Source organism: Argiope bruennichi, chromosome 4 (genome assembly GCF_947563725.1).
Source record: "Argiope bruennichi chromosome 4, qqArgBrue1.1, whole genome shotgun sequence".
In the NCBI taxonomy this organism is placed as follows: domain Eukaryota; kingdom Metazoa; phylum Arthropoda; class Arachnida; order Araneae; family Araneidae; genus Argiope; species Argiope bruennichi.
The window spans coordinates 142,158,425-142,177,853 of record NC_079154.1 but is presented as its reverse complement, the minus strand read 5'-3'; the positions used below and the strand labels follow the sequence as shown (position 1 = coordinate 142,177,853).

The window sequence follows — 19,429 nt, the reverse complement described above, 5'->3', positions numbered from 1 at the left end:
ATTTGAAGGGAAAACACACAGAAGCTAATCTTGATCAAATCAAAATATTGTATTTATTTAAATTCATTTGTAGGAAATGAATCAAAATCACAATTAATATTATTTATCATTATTTAATTATTCAAACACATTTTCATATATCTCAGAACTATTAAAATATCATATTAAAAGGACCAATTTCTAAGATATATAAAATAAACTGGGCCCAATATATAATTCACCTGCAATCGAGGCCAATCTTCAGGTTTAAAAACATTAGGTGAGCAGCCACACCAATCCACAATATGTTTGTATTGACACTTGCAGCCTTGCTTTCGCTTCCAGTTAGTAACATGTAGATTGTTATCAATCACTGTTTCACAAAATTCACTATTCTGGAGGACAGTGTGAAAGAATGACTGGAAAAAGTAATATGCAGTTAAATATTTTATATTTTTCATTATTGTTTCTTTACGCTGTATAAAAAAGTTAAAAAAATTAATTAATTTATAAAAAATTGCATTTTAAAATTTATTGATTGCAAAAGTTTTTTCAAATTTTTATACTGTTTTTATACCAAAATAACAAGCAAACTGAAACTTTGTAAAATTTATAAAGTTTCAAATAAGGGGAAAGGGGAGAAGGATTTTTTTTTTTTTTTTTTTTTTTTTAATTCTAATGAAAAGAATTTGTTGCTCTTTCATATAAAACATAAATTACTTTCATTTTGTCTGAAATATCTATTACTAATATCCATTCATAAATAACAAGATCCCATACTTTTCCAGTATAAAAAGTTATGGCCTTTTTAAGATTGTTTTTTAAAGGTCACTCTCACTATTTTTAAGACAATTTGGAGTGTAATGATTTGATGTACTATTAGTAATCAACTTAATTTTTTTTTCAAAAAAGATAGTTGAGTATGAAATTCCTATTTAGATTACAATAACATTTTGAATTCTCCTTTACAACTAATTAAATTTTAAAAAAATTAAAAAAATATTTTGAAATATTTTTGATTATGAACAACATTTCAAAAGAATGGACATTATTTATATTTTTATCATAATTATACTCTTCATAACAACATAAAGAGTACAAAAATTGCAACTTTTTTTCAGTTTTTTATATTGGAACATACAGAATTCACAAGGAACAAAAACATCATTAAAAAGGAAATAATGTTATTTTAATTATTGAAACATTGTCTTTAATTGCAATAATATTTAATTTTGATTTTTTCTTCTTCTTTTGCTGTGAAAACTGATCGATTGATATATTTTATATTATTTTTCAAATTGACTTCCTCTGCTAATTTTTCAGAAAATTATTCCAATTCTTCAACTACATTTTGTAAGTATATTTTCTTATTTTCTTAGTTCATTTAAATCACCAAAAAAGCATTTGCTTTGTTGGTGTTGCATTTTTCTCCTCAAGGTAAGTCAAATATATTTGTCTTGCCTCTGTTACAAATATTCTTTTGATTTCAAAACAAATTTGAGTTTCATTAATATTTCAAATAATCAGTATCATTTTGTGAGGGGGGGGGAGGATTATTCTTTCAAAAATTCAGTTCCAATTCTTTTATTACAACAACAACAAAAAAAAAACTTTTCTATTCATATTCAATATAATTTCAGCATATTCTATATCCTATCTTGCCCATAAAAAAAGCATTAAAAGTGCCTGTATTATTTTCCGCAATTTGCTGATTCCTCACCCTCTTCCGCCTTTTCTAAATATCCATACAAAAAATTTAGTGATGTTTTTGATGGAACACATCTCAGAAATGTTAAAGAATTTGGTATTATTATTTTAGTTAGAAAAGAATTGATATATATAATTAAGGCTTCAGAATAGAAAAACAGTTTTTAAGATCTTCAAACAAAGCATCAGGCCTTTTTAAAAATCTTAAGGATTTCGATATTAAGGGCCTTCTTAAAGCCAGGGAATCCTGAATAATATATTAGAATTATATAAAGTGAAACAGAATAATGTTTACTTCAGCAGGCAACAATGTATAGCGGAAGACTGTCATAAGGCCTTGAAGAAGAGTGTTGTTTTGCTGTATCAAATACATGCAAAAGTTGCGATGTAAGGCAATCCAATCACTCCCTCCATCAACACGAATTCCCCATGGCAATGTCCGATCTCCCAGGCGCCACATGTGCATATCACATTCATAAAAGGTCTTGTCAAGGCCTTGTTTAGCAATAAACCTATAACAACAAAATATATATGGAATAAAAAAAAATATTTTATTCTATTTGATAATATAGAGATGATTTTGGTCTCATTTCCAAAATTTGGAAATTCATTATAAGTAAAGATTAAATATAATTTTAAATAATTTGCATAATATGATGTATTTATATGCACATATTTTTTAAAAACAATGTAATTATGAAGAAAAACCCACATAAAGTAAAATATATTTTATTTCAAAATGCCTTTTTTGTTAATTGGAAAGTTCAGTATAATTAATGGAGCATTTTGAAAAGAAATGTTTTCAAGTATCATATATGAACTTGAAAGATGCACATTAACAAATGAAATATTGATAGTAGAAAGATTTTGGCTCATGGATTGTAAACAATATGATTAAATTATTAACTAATCTACAAACTACCCCACAATAGGATATTGAGAGAAATTTTCTGATTTAAAAATTTTAAAAGACATTTTTGTTCATTGATAGTAAAAAAATTATAAACATTTTGCACTGCATTTAGGTTATCAATATTCAAGAATATTAATATTCCCTCTTATATAATGTCATTCATATAATTAACCTTTAAATGAAAAATTTGTTCTAAAACAAAATATGCAAAAGTTATAAATTTCTGAAATTTGAAAATTCTGGATTACTTAGATCACAAATTTTTTTAATAATATAACTATAATAATATAAAATAGAAGTTTTTCATGGTAACACACACCCACAAGCCTCTTAACTAGTATTCAAGAACCAAATCAATCAACTCCACTTTTTGATCTTTTTTTCTTTTCTTTTTTTCTCTTCTTCTTTCTTTTTGTATTTCAGTGTTAAAGCATTGGATATACTTCTACTTTTAAACATTCACGGTACATTTCATAAAGATAATGTGAAAAATAATTTTTTCAATGTGATCAAAATGATCAGTAGCTATACACAGATTTCAGATATACACAGTAGGGTGGAACAAAAAAAAATCAATTTTAGATTTTTAATTTGTAATAGTGTGGAAAAGTTGCCTTTTGGTGTAGATAAAACAAATTATGTATATAAAAAAATATTGGAGTAGGTCTTGAGGTGCCACAAGGAAGTTAAAGTTTCAGAAAACTGAAATTTTTGATACATTTTAGTTTTTTTTATGAAATAATCAACTTTTGATTTTTAATTTGTAATAGTGTGAAAAAGTTGCCTTTTTATATAGAAAAGATAAACAAAAATTATAAAAAATACTTAGATTTGAGAGCTTTTGAATTGTACAGGCATAATTTTAAAAATGAATCTTTTACAGTCTTGGAGATTTGAAATTTTGACTCCCCAAAATTGCGAGTTCAAATTTTTTGATAATTAGAATATTTTTCCTTTTTATGCTTTATATATAAGAGCACACACACACACACACAAAAAATGATCTGAAGACTGAATTTGATGTTAGTGCTTTATCAGTTGTCATATCAATTAACACCCTCAGTCATGTAAAGAATTTTAAGATAACTATAATTCCAAAGATATTCTTTTTAAAATTCATTAAATAAAAGTCACACTGCTATATTCTATACTTTCCATTTGAATTTATATTTTAAACGGAATTTTAAAAAACAAAATGTATTATCACTTTTTGCCACTTTCTGCTTTATGGAATTAATCATTTTTATGAGTGGTGTATATATATAGAGAGAGAGAAAGAGAACACTCACACACTTATTATCAGTTCTTTTATTAAGCATAATAATTTGATGATTATATTTAATGTTTTTGTTGAAACACAATATCAGAAGGGAGTCTAAACAATTTTTTACAAAATATTTACTCAGAAAGTCATAAATAAAAGTGGAGAGTGTTGCCCTGAAAACAGAAATCTGTTAATATATCCTATGTATTATGACAATTATTCCAACCCTCCAACTTCCTACCACTAAAAAATATTATAGTTCTTATCAGAAGTGTTTGTCTATCAGAGCTGCTCATCTAAGATTTGATACATGGTTCCAGCTGCAACCAGATTTGATGCAAGGTCAACTATTATAACTCTCCCTCAAGATTTTATTTTTTTTTCTCTCTCAAACAACATTTACCTTTGTTTTCTTGATTTGATTTGATTTTTTTTTTCTCTCTTTAGTGTCAATTGATTCGGGTTTGGCTTTCATACTCTTACCTGCTCTGAAATTCAATTGCTTTAATATGCATTCAACTTTTTTCATTGGAACCCTTCCATTAAAAAAAAAGATAGTAGCAATTTTCTAAAATATTTTTCCATAATTACAAGCTGTTTTTTAAAAATGATACCTTAATTACATTATCTTGTAAAACATTTTCATTTCTGAACTGATGAGCTGCCACAGATGTTCAGAAATAAGAAATAATTTTAAATAAATTTACAGAGCTTTCAGAGTAGTAGTAATGTTTCATACAGATGTATCTGGAAAATGTACAAATAATTAGTTTAAAATATCTTATATATATATAGTGATAAGTAATATTTTATTATGTTCCAAAGCACTTAAATGAAATTTCAATTTTATATTACAGAGTCTTTCACTTAAAAGATTCTGTAACATAAAATTGAAATTTTAGCTTTGTTCCTGATGGCATAGAATGGCAAATTAAATTAAAATAATTGCTATTACTCTCTTTGCTTTATAGTACATATAAAACCATTGTATCTTTAATTTATTTGAAAAAGAGAGAGAAAACTTTTTAACATAAGATGGTTAAAAAAACACTTCCAAATTTAATGATATTAAATTATGTAATGAAGAAAATATCGCAGAAAGAATAAACACAATATGTATAGATAGAGATATTTTTTAAAAATGTATTTATAAGCACAGATTAAAGTTCATGTAACTCTACCTTTGAGTATCTTGACCATGAGATTTAACAAAATTCTTGCCATTATTTGCATTCAGAAATCTTTCTAAGGATGATAATGACCTGTAATTAAATTAATACATTTGATTTACATAACTAAAATGCATATTTGTAGTTTTGTTACAGCAGCCTATTTCTAAAATAAAATTGTTTGTACATAATAAATATTAATAAATTTTTAATGATAAGATAACTAGGTTGAACCGAAAGAAGATATTTTTAAAACTAAAAATATAAGAATCAGTCATTTTAGTAAAAACCTTCAAACTTCATATCAAACTGAAGAAAATCCTAGTAACCATTATAGGATGAACATCTAAAATTTCTAAATATATTAATGCATCATATAGTCATTAAATTTTTTCAAATTAATTTTTACAAAATATTTTATTTATACAAATTAAATTCTTAAATGAAAGCCCTGTTCTTATGAACACATAATGACTTTGAATTAACTTCATTTTAAATTTTGTGCAAAAAGTCATTGCAGTTGAAATGAAAAGAAAAATAGTGACTTACCTGAATTTTTTGGGGAAAAGATACAGAAATTGATCAATTACATTTCTCAATTTCGATTGAGTTACCGAAAAATGGTTTTGTAAATTTTAAAACAAATAAGCATTAAAAATGCGAATTTAAATTCTAGTATGATTTTGCAGGTAAAACAATTTTATGAATGGTCTTTCATACGTTTTGCAGTAATAATAATGCTCCTAGATTAGTGAAGCATGATAGCCTAGTTTCATCATAATACTAGATGATTTACGAAAAGACAAACTTATTTTCATTAGAGAATATCATTATATTATACAAAATTCGTAGAAATATTCATCATTTTTCTAAAAAATTCTCATCTTTACAATTAAACCAAAATAGTTATTTAAAGTAATACCACTTATATCATTTTCCTAAATTTATCAATAGGAAGGAGGGGGTGGGTTCTAAATTTCCTATAGCCAATAATGAAGAATTTTGAATCCCCCCCCCCCCACATCTGGTATGAATATAAGATTGCATGTTCATGTCTAATATGGAAAAAAAGTCACAAATATTCATTGCTGATTGCAAAAAATTTAATTCTTTTTCCTCTTAGATGCTTCTAAAAACTGATATAGGTGGCATTGCTTGTTAAGTGACAATATGCCCAAGTAAACAAATGCAACAACAACAAAGAAAAGCATTTCAAAATATGCCACAAAATTACTTTTAAAAATATATTTGTCTTCAGGAATGATCTCTCCTCCATTTAGCCTACCTCCTTTGAGTTCACCTGAAATTGATGCTTTCTCTTCGTATTTGTTTCACACTTTTTTAAAATTCAATAACATCACTCATTTTAGCTTCTAATGAGCTGTTTTACAGTCAATGTTTGTATAAAAATTAACAAACATTCCATTTTTGCATAATGGCATACAAAAAAAGATTAATACTTTACATATTATTGATGTAATTGCAATATCCTTTATCATTTGATCCAAATAATGAAGTGGTGCTGGGAATCGTTTTATTGTACAACAACGAATATCAATTATGTACTTAAAAATTACCATCTAGTTTTAAAAAGGAATCCAGGATGTAAAAAAGCTACAAAAATATTGCTTTATGTCTTAACCTCTAGCTTACGGTCTGTAACCAGACTGTAACTGTCTGGTAACTGTTGTACCAGATTTTTGTACCTTTACTTATGGCTCAGTACAACTGCTGTACCAGCAACAAGTTTGAATTTCTTTCCCCCACTTGAACTTTTCAGCTGAACCCTAATTTCCTCATATAATCCCTTCATTTTGTGTCGCACCCCTTCAGGAGATTTCAGGGTCAGGAGATTTCGTCCAGCAGTTGCTATAATCATTGTTGGTGCTAGTAAGTCTTGTGAACCCTGCTTTGGAGGCATTTTTTTAAGTAACATTCCTAAGATGTATGGAATGAGTTTGCATAATTTCATTTGTGGGAAATACTCATTGTAAACTTTTGTCTTTTCCCCTGTTTCTTTATAATAATATATGATTATAGTTGGGCCCATCTATTTGCCTATATATTTGAACCAAGAATTTACTTGAAGGAATTTACTAATAATTTGAACAAGAAGAATTACTTGAAGTTTCATTTCTGATGGAATGGTATTATGAAGTTAATCGGCACCCTAGACAAATTGTTACTTCTTTGCACCCATTCATCACAATTGATGCGGAGAAACTAAATTGAACCTAGGGGGGGGGGTATTCCACTCTTTTATTGTATTTTACATTGAAAAGTGACAAAAAACTTTGTTTTGTATTTATGCTCCCCCCTACTGAAGCCTTGGGCATATATACTTCCCAGTCACTAATGTATTAGTCTAACACAGTATTAAAATGACCTACAATTTTTTTCAGCTTTAAATTTTAATACTTGAACTGGATATATTCCTGCTAAAAACACATTTTGGTTTCGATTTTTAAGTAAGGTATCGGTTTCACCATTATTTTTCATAATTTATGAAATCGATTGATTTAATAATTGATAATTAATCTTCATTAAAAGTTATAATTCTAATTTTAAAATATTGAAGGAGATTCTTAAAATCTATCAAAAATAATATTTAGTAATTTTTCTATATCAGAAGAGAAATATTAAAATCTTTATACCTTCATTTCAATCCACTGAGGAGTTACTAGACACTTAAATTATTCCAGAAATATTTGTATTGAAATAAAATAAAGTAGCTGCATAAAAAAGTCAGGAATTCTAGATTTAATTTGAAGCATTTCTGAAAGATAATATAAATCAGCTGCTAGTAAAACTTGTATTTAATAACGAAAGCTGATCATTTAGAATATCAGATATATTGTTTCAAGTTTTTTTAAAAGATTTTTGCTAACTACTTTTCAGCATAATATTATAGCAATGTAATCTTATGTATCGAATTCTAAGTAAACCATATCTAATCTTACTTTTTTTAAATTGTCTTAAATCTGGTAATTGCCTATGTATTAGTAAATTTTTCTGCAAAAAAAAAAAAAAAAAATGTTATAATTCAAGTATTTATTGTCTTTAAAATTGAGCATGGTTTTCAAAAATACTACACTGCAATGAGTAATTGAAATTCTCAGCAAAAAAAAAAAAAAAAAAAAAAAATCACTATCAGTTATAAGAATTGACAATAGAATAGGAAAGCGTCACTAGTAATTATATTAAAAACAGTTCAAACCATGTTAGGAATTAAAATTATATTCGATTTCTGTGAGCACAATATATTAACACTAAAACATTCAAAGATATTTTAATCTACAAAACAGCAGATGTTTGTTATCTGTGTTATGCTCAAAGAAATGGGAATATTTTTAAAAAGGAAATGTAAACAATTAGGATCTTTATGCATGATATATGAATCTTCACATTTTATCAAAATTGATGAGTTAGAAGAATAACAAAATAAAATTCAAAATGATGTGTTCAAGCTTTATAAGAATTAAATTTATTACAGCTTCAGTAATGCTTGAGAAATTTATTTAATTAGAAATGTGATTGAAAAATAGAGAGTATTTTGTTTAATGTGCTAAATAACAATACAGCAGTTATCTTATTTACAATTTATTTAATGCTGTAGTATTTAATTCAATACTTTCTCCTACAGAATTAGTAAACTAATGTTAAAAAAAAAAAAACTGCAATAAAAAGATTTTTCTAGGGTTCAGATGTGGTAAACTGCGAAAAAGCAACTTGGTTGCGACGGAGAGGACAGATGACCAATTACTATTAAGGGTGCTCGAAATTGGAAAGGCTATTTCCAACAATCACCTTTAAAAGAAGGGGAAAGCATCTTCTAGCTTTTCTCAATGAATGCTCGTATTCAAAGTAACTTTTCTGAATTTGGGCTCCCGAAGCTTAAAGGTTAACATAAATGTATGACCTTACATTGAAAAAAAAAAGTCCTTTCCCAGATATGCCAACATAAGATGGATTCAGAAAAGGATAGAGATCCTTATCTAATGGTTTATATTTGAAATAAAACTGAGTTTTAGACAAAAAAAAAAAGTTAATTTATTCATAAAATGCACTAATTAGAACTCTTTAAACCAACAATAAAAAGTTTAATCAATTAGAACTCATATTTTTTCACTTACTTAATAGGGAAATCACTTTCACTAAGATTAATAACATATTCCCAATTCCAATTTTTCAATAGTAAAAGTTCTGAAATACAACTTAACAGCATTTGCAGTAGACTAGCTCCACCCCAAATTGTAGAGAGACGGACATCAGACAAACGTATATTAGGAAAATGCTTTTCTAAAAGTTTGAGTTCACGATAAAGATAATCTTGTCTCTGTAAAAAAAAAAAAAAAAAAAAAAGTTAAAAAATTAATTTATGTCAAAGGAATGTAAATTTTAACATAAATAAATAGAATTTAGAAAAATATTACTACTTTAAATTATGCATCAATATAATATCTTTAAAAATTATTATTCCATGTAATACTTACTGAATCAACATGAATGTAGAAATAATGTCTTTCACTAAACAATGAATTGATAAGGCGATAAACTTGACGGACGGCACGGCCATTAACAGTGAGAAGAAAAACAACACCAATTGTATCAGTCTCCGAGACTTGCATAGCAGGTTTCGGATCAAGTTTCACCATTTCTGGGATGTAGAGAATTCAGTAATAAGAAAATGCTCGATTAAGCTGATCATAATCATAAGAGCACATAAAAAACAAAACTCATTATTTTTCAGATAGATTAAATGTAGCTGTAACCAAGCATAAATATTGATAAAAAGAATGTCTTTCCTTTTAACATAACATTAATATTTCATATGTTAAGAAAATAAATTGTTGTAACATAATAACAATAATAAAGGATATCCCAAAATTCACACAAGATTTGAATTTGCCACCATTTGTGCAATAAAGCATTGACAACCCTATTTTTAAAAAAAAAACCATTTGACAATTGATAGTTTAGGATTAGTAAAAATGGAGCATTACAGGATAGAATAAGTGTTTTTATTGTTTAATGATATTTCAAAAATAATGAAAGTCTGGCAGACACAGTTTGAAAATTTGAGAATTGAATCTCTAGACCCTGTGATTTAACACCATTGAATTTCTTTTTTATGGGGTTATTTGATATCAAAGGTCTATGCCATCAAATCCACAAGCATATGTGCATTGAAGGAGGAAATTCAATGCTGCATCAACAAAATTCAGCCACATTTAGGCAAAATGATCATGAAAAATTTCAACAAAAAAGTGTGTGTGTGTGAAAGCAAAGCCATGAAGGCCATTTGCCCAATCTGTTATTCCATACATAACTCTAGCCTGTAAACTTTACAATTCAATAAAAATTTAACAATTTAAAGGAAAAAATTGTACTTTCTACTTAATTCAAATTTTGCATTAACACATTAATCTATCATGTAATGCTCCATTTTTACCAACCTAAGCTATCAGCTGTCGGATGTTTTTTTTTTTTTTATATAGGGTTGCCAACACTTTTCTACATTAATTAAAATCTTGTGTAAATTTTGAGATTTCCTTTATAAACAATATTACAAGAATATTTTTCCTATACTTTATTTTCTGACTGAAATTTTTTTTCAAGAACTGTTAGCTTTAAATTACTTAAATTTATTAAAAGAACAGATATAAAATATGCAGTTAAAATGAAGACTTTCAAGAAAACAAAATCATGTTTCCTTGCACAAACTTAAAAGATAATTCATACAGCAAGTATTTACAAAGCAATAATAATAAATGTAAAATATCTCATAATAAAATCAGGTTTAAAAAATTATTTGTTTTTCAAAAAGAAACAGGGTGGATTTAGGATTACACTGGTATATAAATAATTTTTCTTACAAAAGAAAATTATGATAAATATTTTTATTTAATAACAAAATCTATTAGTTTCCTTATGGTCTGTAAAATGAGAAATGAAATATATATTCCTCAAAATGATGTTAAACAAAATAAAAACGAGAAAAAAAAAGGGGGGGGGAGGAAAAAAAATGGGGTAAAAACAACAACAAAAAATAAAATAAAAATATAAAAAAACATAAAATTAAAAATACATCCTCACTTGGTAACCCAGTATGGTAAACATTCATAGTAAAATATCCCCCACATTTTTCATGCAGGCTCAGAGGGCAACCCATATTACACTGATCTTCATTTAATTTTAAGTCCTCGTGAGGTCTTTCTTTGCCACAAAAGCATTCCTTACTGTACTGTACTCCAGCATATTGGTAACCAGATTGCAAGCACATATCAATGCATCGAGTAGGAGAGTTATCAACAAGTTTCTTAGAAATATTGGATAAAAGTCGCTTCTGAGCACGGTCTTTAAAACATCCAATATAAGGGTTTAATTCCTCTCCTGCACAAGCAAAACAAATGGAAATAAAAAAAAAAATTAAAAAGCATACAAGAAAACATAAAATAAAATTAAAATAAGCCTGCACAAAGTGAAGTGATATAAAATAAAGGAGTTAAGATAATCTAGATGTTGACTTTCATAAAGATCCTAACTTTAAATTAGATTATTATTAGAGCAGAATGAATTTAGTTAATTTGTCACTACTAAAATAACTTTTGAGTAGTGGCAGATAGTACAACAAACGTTTTTTTATTGCAAACAAAATGAAACAGGAATTAAATAAACAATGATTTTATAGTGAGGTCTAGAAATAATAAAATAATGCATCTTAATTTTTTTTAAACTCAAGAATCTTTCCCTTGAAATTATCTTAAAAATAATCAAAACAATAAATTTTTATCATTGCTGTAGAAAAAATTGTATTGGGTTGATTTATTTTAAGATCATATCTGTGGAAATATTACATTTTCAATACATAAGTATAGATTTCTAACTATAAAAACATGATTTTTACTCAAATATGACGATTTGGAAGACATACTGAAAAAGTGTGGATGCGATGTTTAACACTTTTCTTTTATTTGCTCTCAGACTGCACACAATTATAGGAATAACTAGTGAGGCTTTGAGACTTATTTCATTTCAAAGCTATATATTAATTAATCCACAAAACTTAATAAAGATAATTAAACTGTAATTTTAGAGTAAATTGGATTTAAAACATAAGTGCACAATTTTATTTTTAATTCAAAATGATTTAAGAATTGCTTAAAAAGATTTATTAAAATATAAACATACATAAAAAATAAGATCTTTTAATTTACACAATTGTGTAGAGAGAAATTAGTGTAAAAATTAAGTACCTTAGCCAAAAATAAATTAATAATAAGGACATTTGTATATGCATGTTTACATTGCTCACACATACTTTTTAAGCACAAGGTTTCCTTGTTTTATAATAATATACAGTTTTATTAAAAAATTTAAAAATACTAAATTTTAAATAGGTATTTTTAAAAATTTTAATATTTGTTCTGCATTTCCTTAATATTTTCTACAGTAAAATAAAAGATGTCCTTTTAATTTGAAAATTTAATAAAATAAAATATAAACAAATGGTCATTATCTAAAAATTTGTCAACCATCCTAAGATTAACAATAAAAATCAGTGACCTTTTTTAATATTTCTTAAAATTAATAAATTACCAGTCAATTTAGAAGCATACATAATTTCTGAAAATGTAAACATTAACGTAGAATCATAACATGACCAAAATTTTTTTATTTATCATCTGAATAGAAAATATTATAATTACAACAGTATATTTCTTGAATTACTGATGCATTTAAATAATGAATAGAGTGGTAAAAATTGCATGCACTGTACCAATGTCAATATGCATCCATGAAAGAAGTTTTAGTTATTTTATACTGTTAAAAATTATAGCCAAATCACAATGGCTCAGGAAAAGCTTCAAAGCCTCATAATCCTTGAAATTTATAGTATTATGTAAAGAAAATTAGGTGTTCTTTGCATAGAAAAAAGGCTTGACATAACATATTAAAAAACCTAAATCTGCTGCATTATTATCATTAAGACATACTACCACTATGAGCAATCTGGCCAGCATCCTAGCCTAGGCTAGGGTCTCTTCCCTGTGATATGGGCTTCACGTGTTCGAGTCCTGGTTTGGACATGGTTGTACTTTACCCTATCTGTGAGATGTGTCAAAGAGCCCCCCTGTAAAAAGGGGTTGTGCAAGTGAGTGTCATCTTCATATAAGCTAAAGTCAGACTTCTGCCCTCGGATGGTCAGAAATCTTTACCTTCAGAAACTACTGCACCTCTCTATCCCCGATCTCTTGGTTTTGATTTGAATTGGTGTTTAATCCAAGGAGGATAAGCAATAACAACAACAATGAACAGTCTTATTGTACTTTTCCAATACAAGATAACAAGTTTGCCCATTTGTGATTATGTTTATTTTATAATACCATATTTATTATAATTTGAAAGCCCCTCCCTTTTTTTTTTTTTGTAATATGAAACACACCATTAGATATTTGGGGATGGATGCAATAATGTATTATCTATATGTAATTATTTAATTTAAATATATTGCATGTGTTCTAAAATTCTTACATGTTAAACAGATCATAATCCTCATTGAACAGTGTCTTTAATGCCATTCTTATTAACAAGCCATGAAGAATAAAACAAAAGTATTTTGAAGCATTTTTAGTATTTGAATAATTTTTATTATTTTAACATTTTTTTATTTGTAAATAGTCTGGTAAAGATGACATTCTGTACTGTCAAAATAATCATTCCAGTATTTCAAGCTTATTGAAGAAAAATGGAGGGAAAAAAAATGTCGTAAAGCATCATCTTAATATATGCTGACACTCCTGAATCTACATCACTCTAGATTAATTCCCTTTAATCAGTTTTCTTTTTTGATATATTCAATAAGAAAAGCTTTCAATTTATCATATTCAATGCTTGGGGTGAGGGGGAGAAAAGTCTATTTTCCTTCTCTAGAAGACTAAGATTTTTTAAGGACCTATTTGTTAAATTAAAATTAAGCACATTTAGATTCAAATTACAAGATATTTAAAAATGGTTTTCAAATTTAAGGACTTTTCAATATGCTGGCAACCTGCTGTAAGAAATACATTTTATGGTATAACATCAACTAATGATGAGTATGAACCACATGGGACTTAACATTTCAATACTACTTTTCTTACAAGAACAATCTATATGCAAGCATTTGGCATCTATTTTAAATGATGCCATAATTGCATGGAATATTGAACTAAGTTCCATGAAAAAGTGTATGCAGTAATTCATATTTTGTAAGCAAAGTGAAATTTTTATGACACTACACATTGTAAATTATACAATTTATGGCACTGGTATTAAAATTTAGTGGCGGGCATGGAAACAGTATTATTATTTTCAAGATGGAAGCATGAGGAAAGAACGGAATGAGCTTCGATTTTAGCAAGTAACATTGATGACATTGAATCAACGTAATTTGAACTTGTCTCAAACTGTACCATTTTTTTGTATGCAATATAGTTTGAAATGCTGTTCAACAATGTTTAGGCTACCAGACGATTAGAAGTAGATATGTTCCTAGCCAATTAAAAGAAATTGACAATAAAATGCATGTAACTTACTTGATGTTCTTTAATGTTAATAAAAAATGATGACAATATTTTTTTCAGAATCATTATTTAAAATGAAACATCAGTATTTCATTGCGGTCATGACAGTGAAACTTAATCAACATCCTAGTTCCTTGTCTCAAAAAAAATTCATAAGATAAACAAGCAAATACAAAGCAATGGAAAGAGTATTTCAACCATATTATGAAACATGTATGAAATGCTTTTGTTAACATAAGCTCCTCAGAATATATCAGCTGATGCAGTTTCCTTTCTGTGCACCTTGAGAAAAATTAATGAAGATGTTCATTACAAAAGGCCAATCTTATTACCCAATGGAGTTCAACACAACATAAAGCTAATAAAGCTTATGGCAAATAAAAGCCTCTTGGATTCCTAAAACTGGAAAATTCTACCCTTATTTATAGTGCCTTTTGACTTTCATTTATTCTCCAGGAGTAAAAACAATTTTTCATGACAACATTTATACTCTGATGGTAGTGTTGAACAAGCCATAAACTATTAGCTTTATCATCTGAACACAAGGGCTCAATTAATTGACCTTCACCTTACAATAATTACTTCAACAAACAAGTGCAGCATTTTGTAAGAAAATAATGAAATAATGTATATATACACTTTTATACATGTTATACTCTTTACATTTCATATTTAAACATTTTTTAAAAGAAAAACTAAAAAGGAAAAACCTTTCTTAATGATATGCTCTTGAACAAAAATATCGCTCCCTCCCCCTCATATAACACAGAAATATACAGATTTAAATTCTGTACCTAAAATCTCAATACAAAAAAATGCATTCCTTGAACACACTTACCTTGAAACATCATTAGGTAATAAGGATCCGAGAGATAAGCACAAAATATGTTTTCCTTCCTACTCATTAAAAATCATATCCCCCACCCCCTTTAGGAATTTCTTGTTATAAAATTTGAGCTATAAAGCATTTTACATTGCGCTGTGAATATTATTTTAACTAAAAATTTTGTTAGACTGATTATATGCAATGATTAAAATCAACATGATATGGCAAAAAATACTTTATAGTAGCATTTAATAACAAATCATAATTTAACATATTCATTAACTAAAACACAATTTGTTTAATTAAACTTAAGTTGAATGGAACAGAATCAAATTTAATATCTTTATTTATTTTTAATGCAAATATAATATAAAGGAAAAATATATTTTATTTAAAGCTATCAGTAGAATTTGTAACTCACAATCTGAATTTTTAGAATTAGTCCATTTGTTTTAGATACTATCAAAAACAGAATTCATAAAATGTCAAATGCTGATTAATGTTTTTTTTGTTTTTTAAGTCTCTAATAGTTTTATATACTACATCTAATATGCTAATAAATTTTTTAGGTTGTTTCAGTATAAATCAAATATTTATTTAAATGATAGTTTTATAAGCATTTAACGCTCCCAACTTACTAAATTAAAAAAAAAAAAAAATAGGGTATTAAATTTATTTAAATTTCTTCTGTTCATGTTATTAGAAAACAATTAAAGTTTTTTTTAAACTTATTTTTGAATTGCCTCAGTATGAACTCATACATGAAAAAACAGGAACAAAAACTGCTAAATTCTAACCACAGCTAAAAACAATGAATTTAAATAAAACAAAATAATGCCAACCTATTAACGTGATTTAGATACCACTAATGGAACAGTACCTTTTTTTTCCCCATCTAACAGTTTTAAGATAAGAAAAAATCAGCATTTAAAATGAATAAATCAAACTTTTTAAAAAATGTAATCATACCTTTTAAATTTTAACCACAATATTTTTAGAAAACATATGCTTATAAATAAAATATTTGCTTTTGAATACGACATAAAAATTCAGAAAATTCTGATTTGGCTTCTTAGAAAGTTAACCAGCTAAGGTTGAAATTATTACCAATTTTCTAGTATAAGATTACTCCACTTGGTACATTGAAATCAGTGGAACAAACTGACATCAACCTACAAATTTATGAGTGACTATATTGCAAGTGAATAACACAAGCTATTTTTTATCCCCAAAAATAATTACATCACTATTTGTGAATATTTTATTCAAATAAGAATTCCAATTGAAATTCTGATCAAATGACTTATTCACTTTTAAGTATATAAGGACTGTCTAAATGTATCTATGATATAATGAGTGGATTTTTTTTGTAGGTAAATTTAAATTATCAGCAATTTTAGTGACTATTTTGAAGGTAACAAAAACATTTACATCTGGCAAACAAATGCTAGAAAAGTTATGGGAAAAGTATTCAAAATTTTCGATACATTAAGAACATCATCAAATGTAAATATTAAAATATTTTCAAGATATCTGTAATCTATAAATTGCAGTTCATTGCAAATAAGAAAAACATTACAAATAAATATCAAAGATTGTAACACAATTCCTGCCTACTCTACACACAACATTGATTGGGCAAAGAAAAAACCCTACCTTTTAATGGACAGTAGCGAGGTAATCTTTTGGGATAAAGCATACCCTGCTGCATAAGGCACGTAATATTAGCAATTTCATATTTGCAAGCTTGTGTAGTAGCACGATGTATAGCTGTCACAGCCTCTCTCGTTGTGATGTTACACCATGGATGAAAGTCCAATTCATCTAAATTCAAAGTTCCATCAATCCTGTCTAATTTTCGAGATCCATTTACACTATGACCCACATTTTTATCATTTAAATCAATTCTTAGATTTTTCAGGTCTTTTTCAGCAGGCACCACAATGTCCACAGCTTTCTGTTTCTCACTGTCCTTAGGAGAAATATTTCTGCTGCTGCTGTCTTTGAGCAATTTCTCCCAGACAATGGCCTGTCGATCTTCATCATCAACAGCATAGTCATAAACTTCCTTATCAGCGTTAGGATCAATCTGAGAATTTCGAATATGTTCTTTATCAACTATTATCTGCAAAAAGTATAAAAATCCACTGAATAATTTTGTTCATACTTATCAAAAATTCAACAAAAATTTCTAAATAATTAAAAGTGAGAATAAAAAAATATTTTACATTATGAAGGGTAAAAAATAAATAATGAGAAAAAAAGAAAAAAAAATTAAGCATGTTTTTTGTAATTCAAAATTAAATTTTTTAAAACTGATGCATTAACTTATAGTAAATTAAGTAAATAGTTTCAATTACTCAATAAACTGTTAACAAATATTTAAATAAAAAAAACTATCATTAAAAATTTCATAAAAAGTTGTTTAATAATTTGATGCTCATTTACTTTCTCTCTCTCAGCTGTGAAGTTAATAAGACATACAATGTAAATATTTATCAAAACATCTTACCAGATAATTATTTCGAATTCAAGATCACAAATAAGAGAATTTTGTTTAGGATTTATCTTTGATGAATTTCAAGTATTTTTTGATAGTCAAAGAATCAATCAATACTCCAATCAACAAATTGGAGTAATAAAATATTTCTTTATCTTCTAAAATATATGCTTTTAATGATTCAACTGTAAGATTTATATAGTATTATCAATACAAGAGTCAAATTTTCATTACAACCAAACTAGGTTCAGGCATAATCAATAGTGCAGAAAAAAGAAATTAATCTCAATAATTTTTTTAGTATTATAAAAATGTTTTCCAAGCAAACATCTATATTACTAAATAAATTTAGAAGTACTTTTTGCTGTTTATCTTTATAGATAGAATTATTACAAGTAAAAAAAAATAAAAATACATATATATATATGCTCAAGGGAAATTTCAAATGTGCATTACAATAGTGATCCACAGTGCTCATATCACTTGACACCTGATACAAATACTGAAAGCAAATTAATTAAATACATTGCGGTCAAATACTACTACTATAAAGCTGCATTATATACTATATAATTACTTTTTTCTGGAATCTTGGGAAAAGCTGCATTATGTAAAGAGCAAATGTTGATAATGGAAAAGTAGACGGATGCAAGAAAATTGCAACCATTGATTAAAATATTTTTTGCTCTCTTCAAGGATAACAGTAAAAATTTAAGGCAATTGAACAAAGGACACACTAACATTGTTCAATATCCCAGAACTAATACTTCAGAAACAGTAAAATTAGATGTATATTCATATGCTACAGTAGATAATAGTTAGAATACAGGTTAATGATGCTTATATAAGCAATGCATTTTAAGGCACTAGCCATCCTACCACATCAAGGACTACTGTTCATCTCAGCATTCTGAGACGATCACTTGTCAATGCTTCTATCTCATTAAGGGGAGAGACGCGGAAGGATGAGAGCATTTACGAAATTCTTCCTCATTCTTTGACCTTGATTTTCTCACAATTGGATAGTTTTTTGTTCAATTTCTTTTTCACGTGTATGTGAGTATCATGTTGTTTCTGACAAAATTATTTTAATTCAGTCAGCGAATAATCTGATTTTATTTTAATGTTAAATGTAAACATTTCTTACTCTCAACTTCCCTCTCATCCCTATTTTGATGAATTAAAACCCTCCTAATACATGTGCAAAAGCGCGGAGGGTTTTAGAATCCATTGTCAAACAATATATAGTACTTGTTGTTTGTATCTTTAATATTTAAGTAAACATCATTATGACGTCTGGAGAGAGAAAAATTTGCATATCCAGACAAAACCTCATAACATATTGATCACAATATTAAAATTTGATAATTGGCAATTAGTCTTTAACATTTAAATACAGTAAACAAAGAGAAAACATCTTCTCTCTTAGTTCCTTATGACATATATGGGGTTCATTAAGAAAATGCATACAGTTCTAGATGTTTTTAATGAACAGAAAATATTTT

General features: G+C 27.0%; 1 protein-coding gene across 2 annotated transcripts in view; it reads right to left on the bottom strand.

Annotated features, from left to right (window-relative positions):
* Window positions 1-19,429, bottom strand: part of LOC129965812 (xylosyltransferase oxt-like) — a 37,551-nt gene that overhangs the window by 17,218 nt on the left and 904 nt on the right. Inside the window, exons 2-8 of one of the 2 annotated variants that reach the window (XM_056080017.1) lie at window positions 17,081-17,549; window positions 11,129-11,425; window positions 9,526-9,689; window positions 9,166-9,368; window positions 5,045-5,125; window positions 1,982-2,198; window positions 222-398 (exon numbers count right to left, since the gene is read on the bottom strand). In XM_056080017.1, coding sequence (XP_055935992.1) covers window positions 222-398; window positions 1,982-2,198; window positions 5,045-5,125; window positions 9,166-9,368; window positions 9,526-9,689; window positions 11,129-11,425; window positions 17,081-17,549 — 1,608 coding nt within the window. The remainder of the gene's footprint in view (window positions 1-221; window positions 399-1,981; window positions 2,199-5,044; window positions 5,126-9,165; window positions 9,369-9,525; window positions 9,690-11,128; window positions 11,426-17,080; window positions 17,550-19,429) is intronic. The other variant, XM_056080018.1, reaches the window with a different exon arrangement.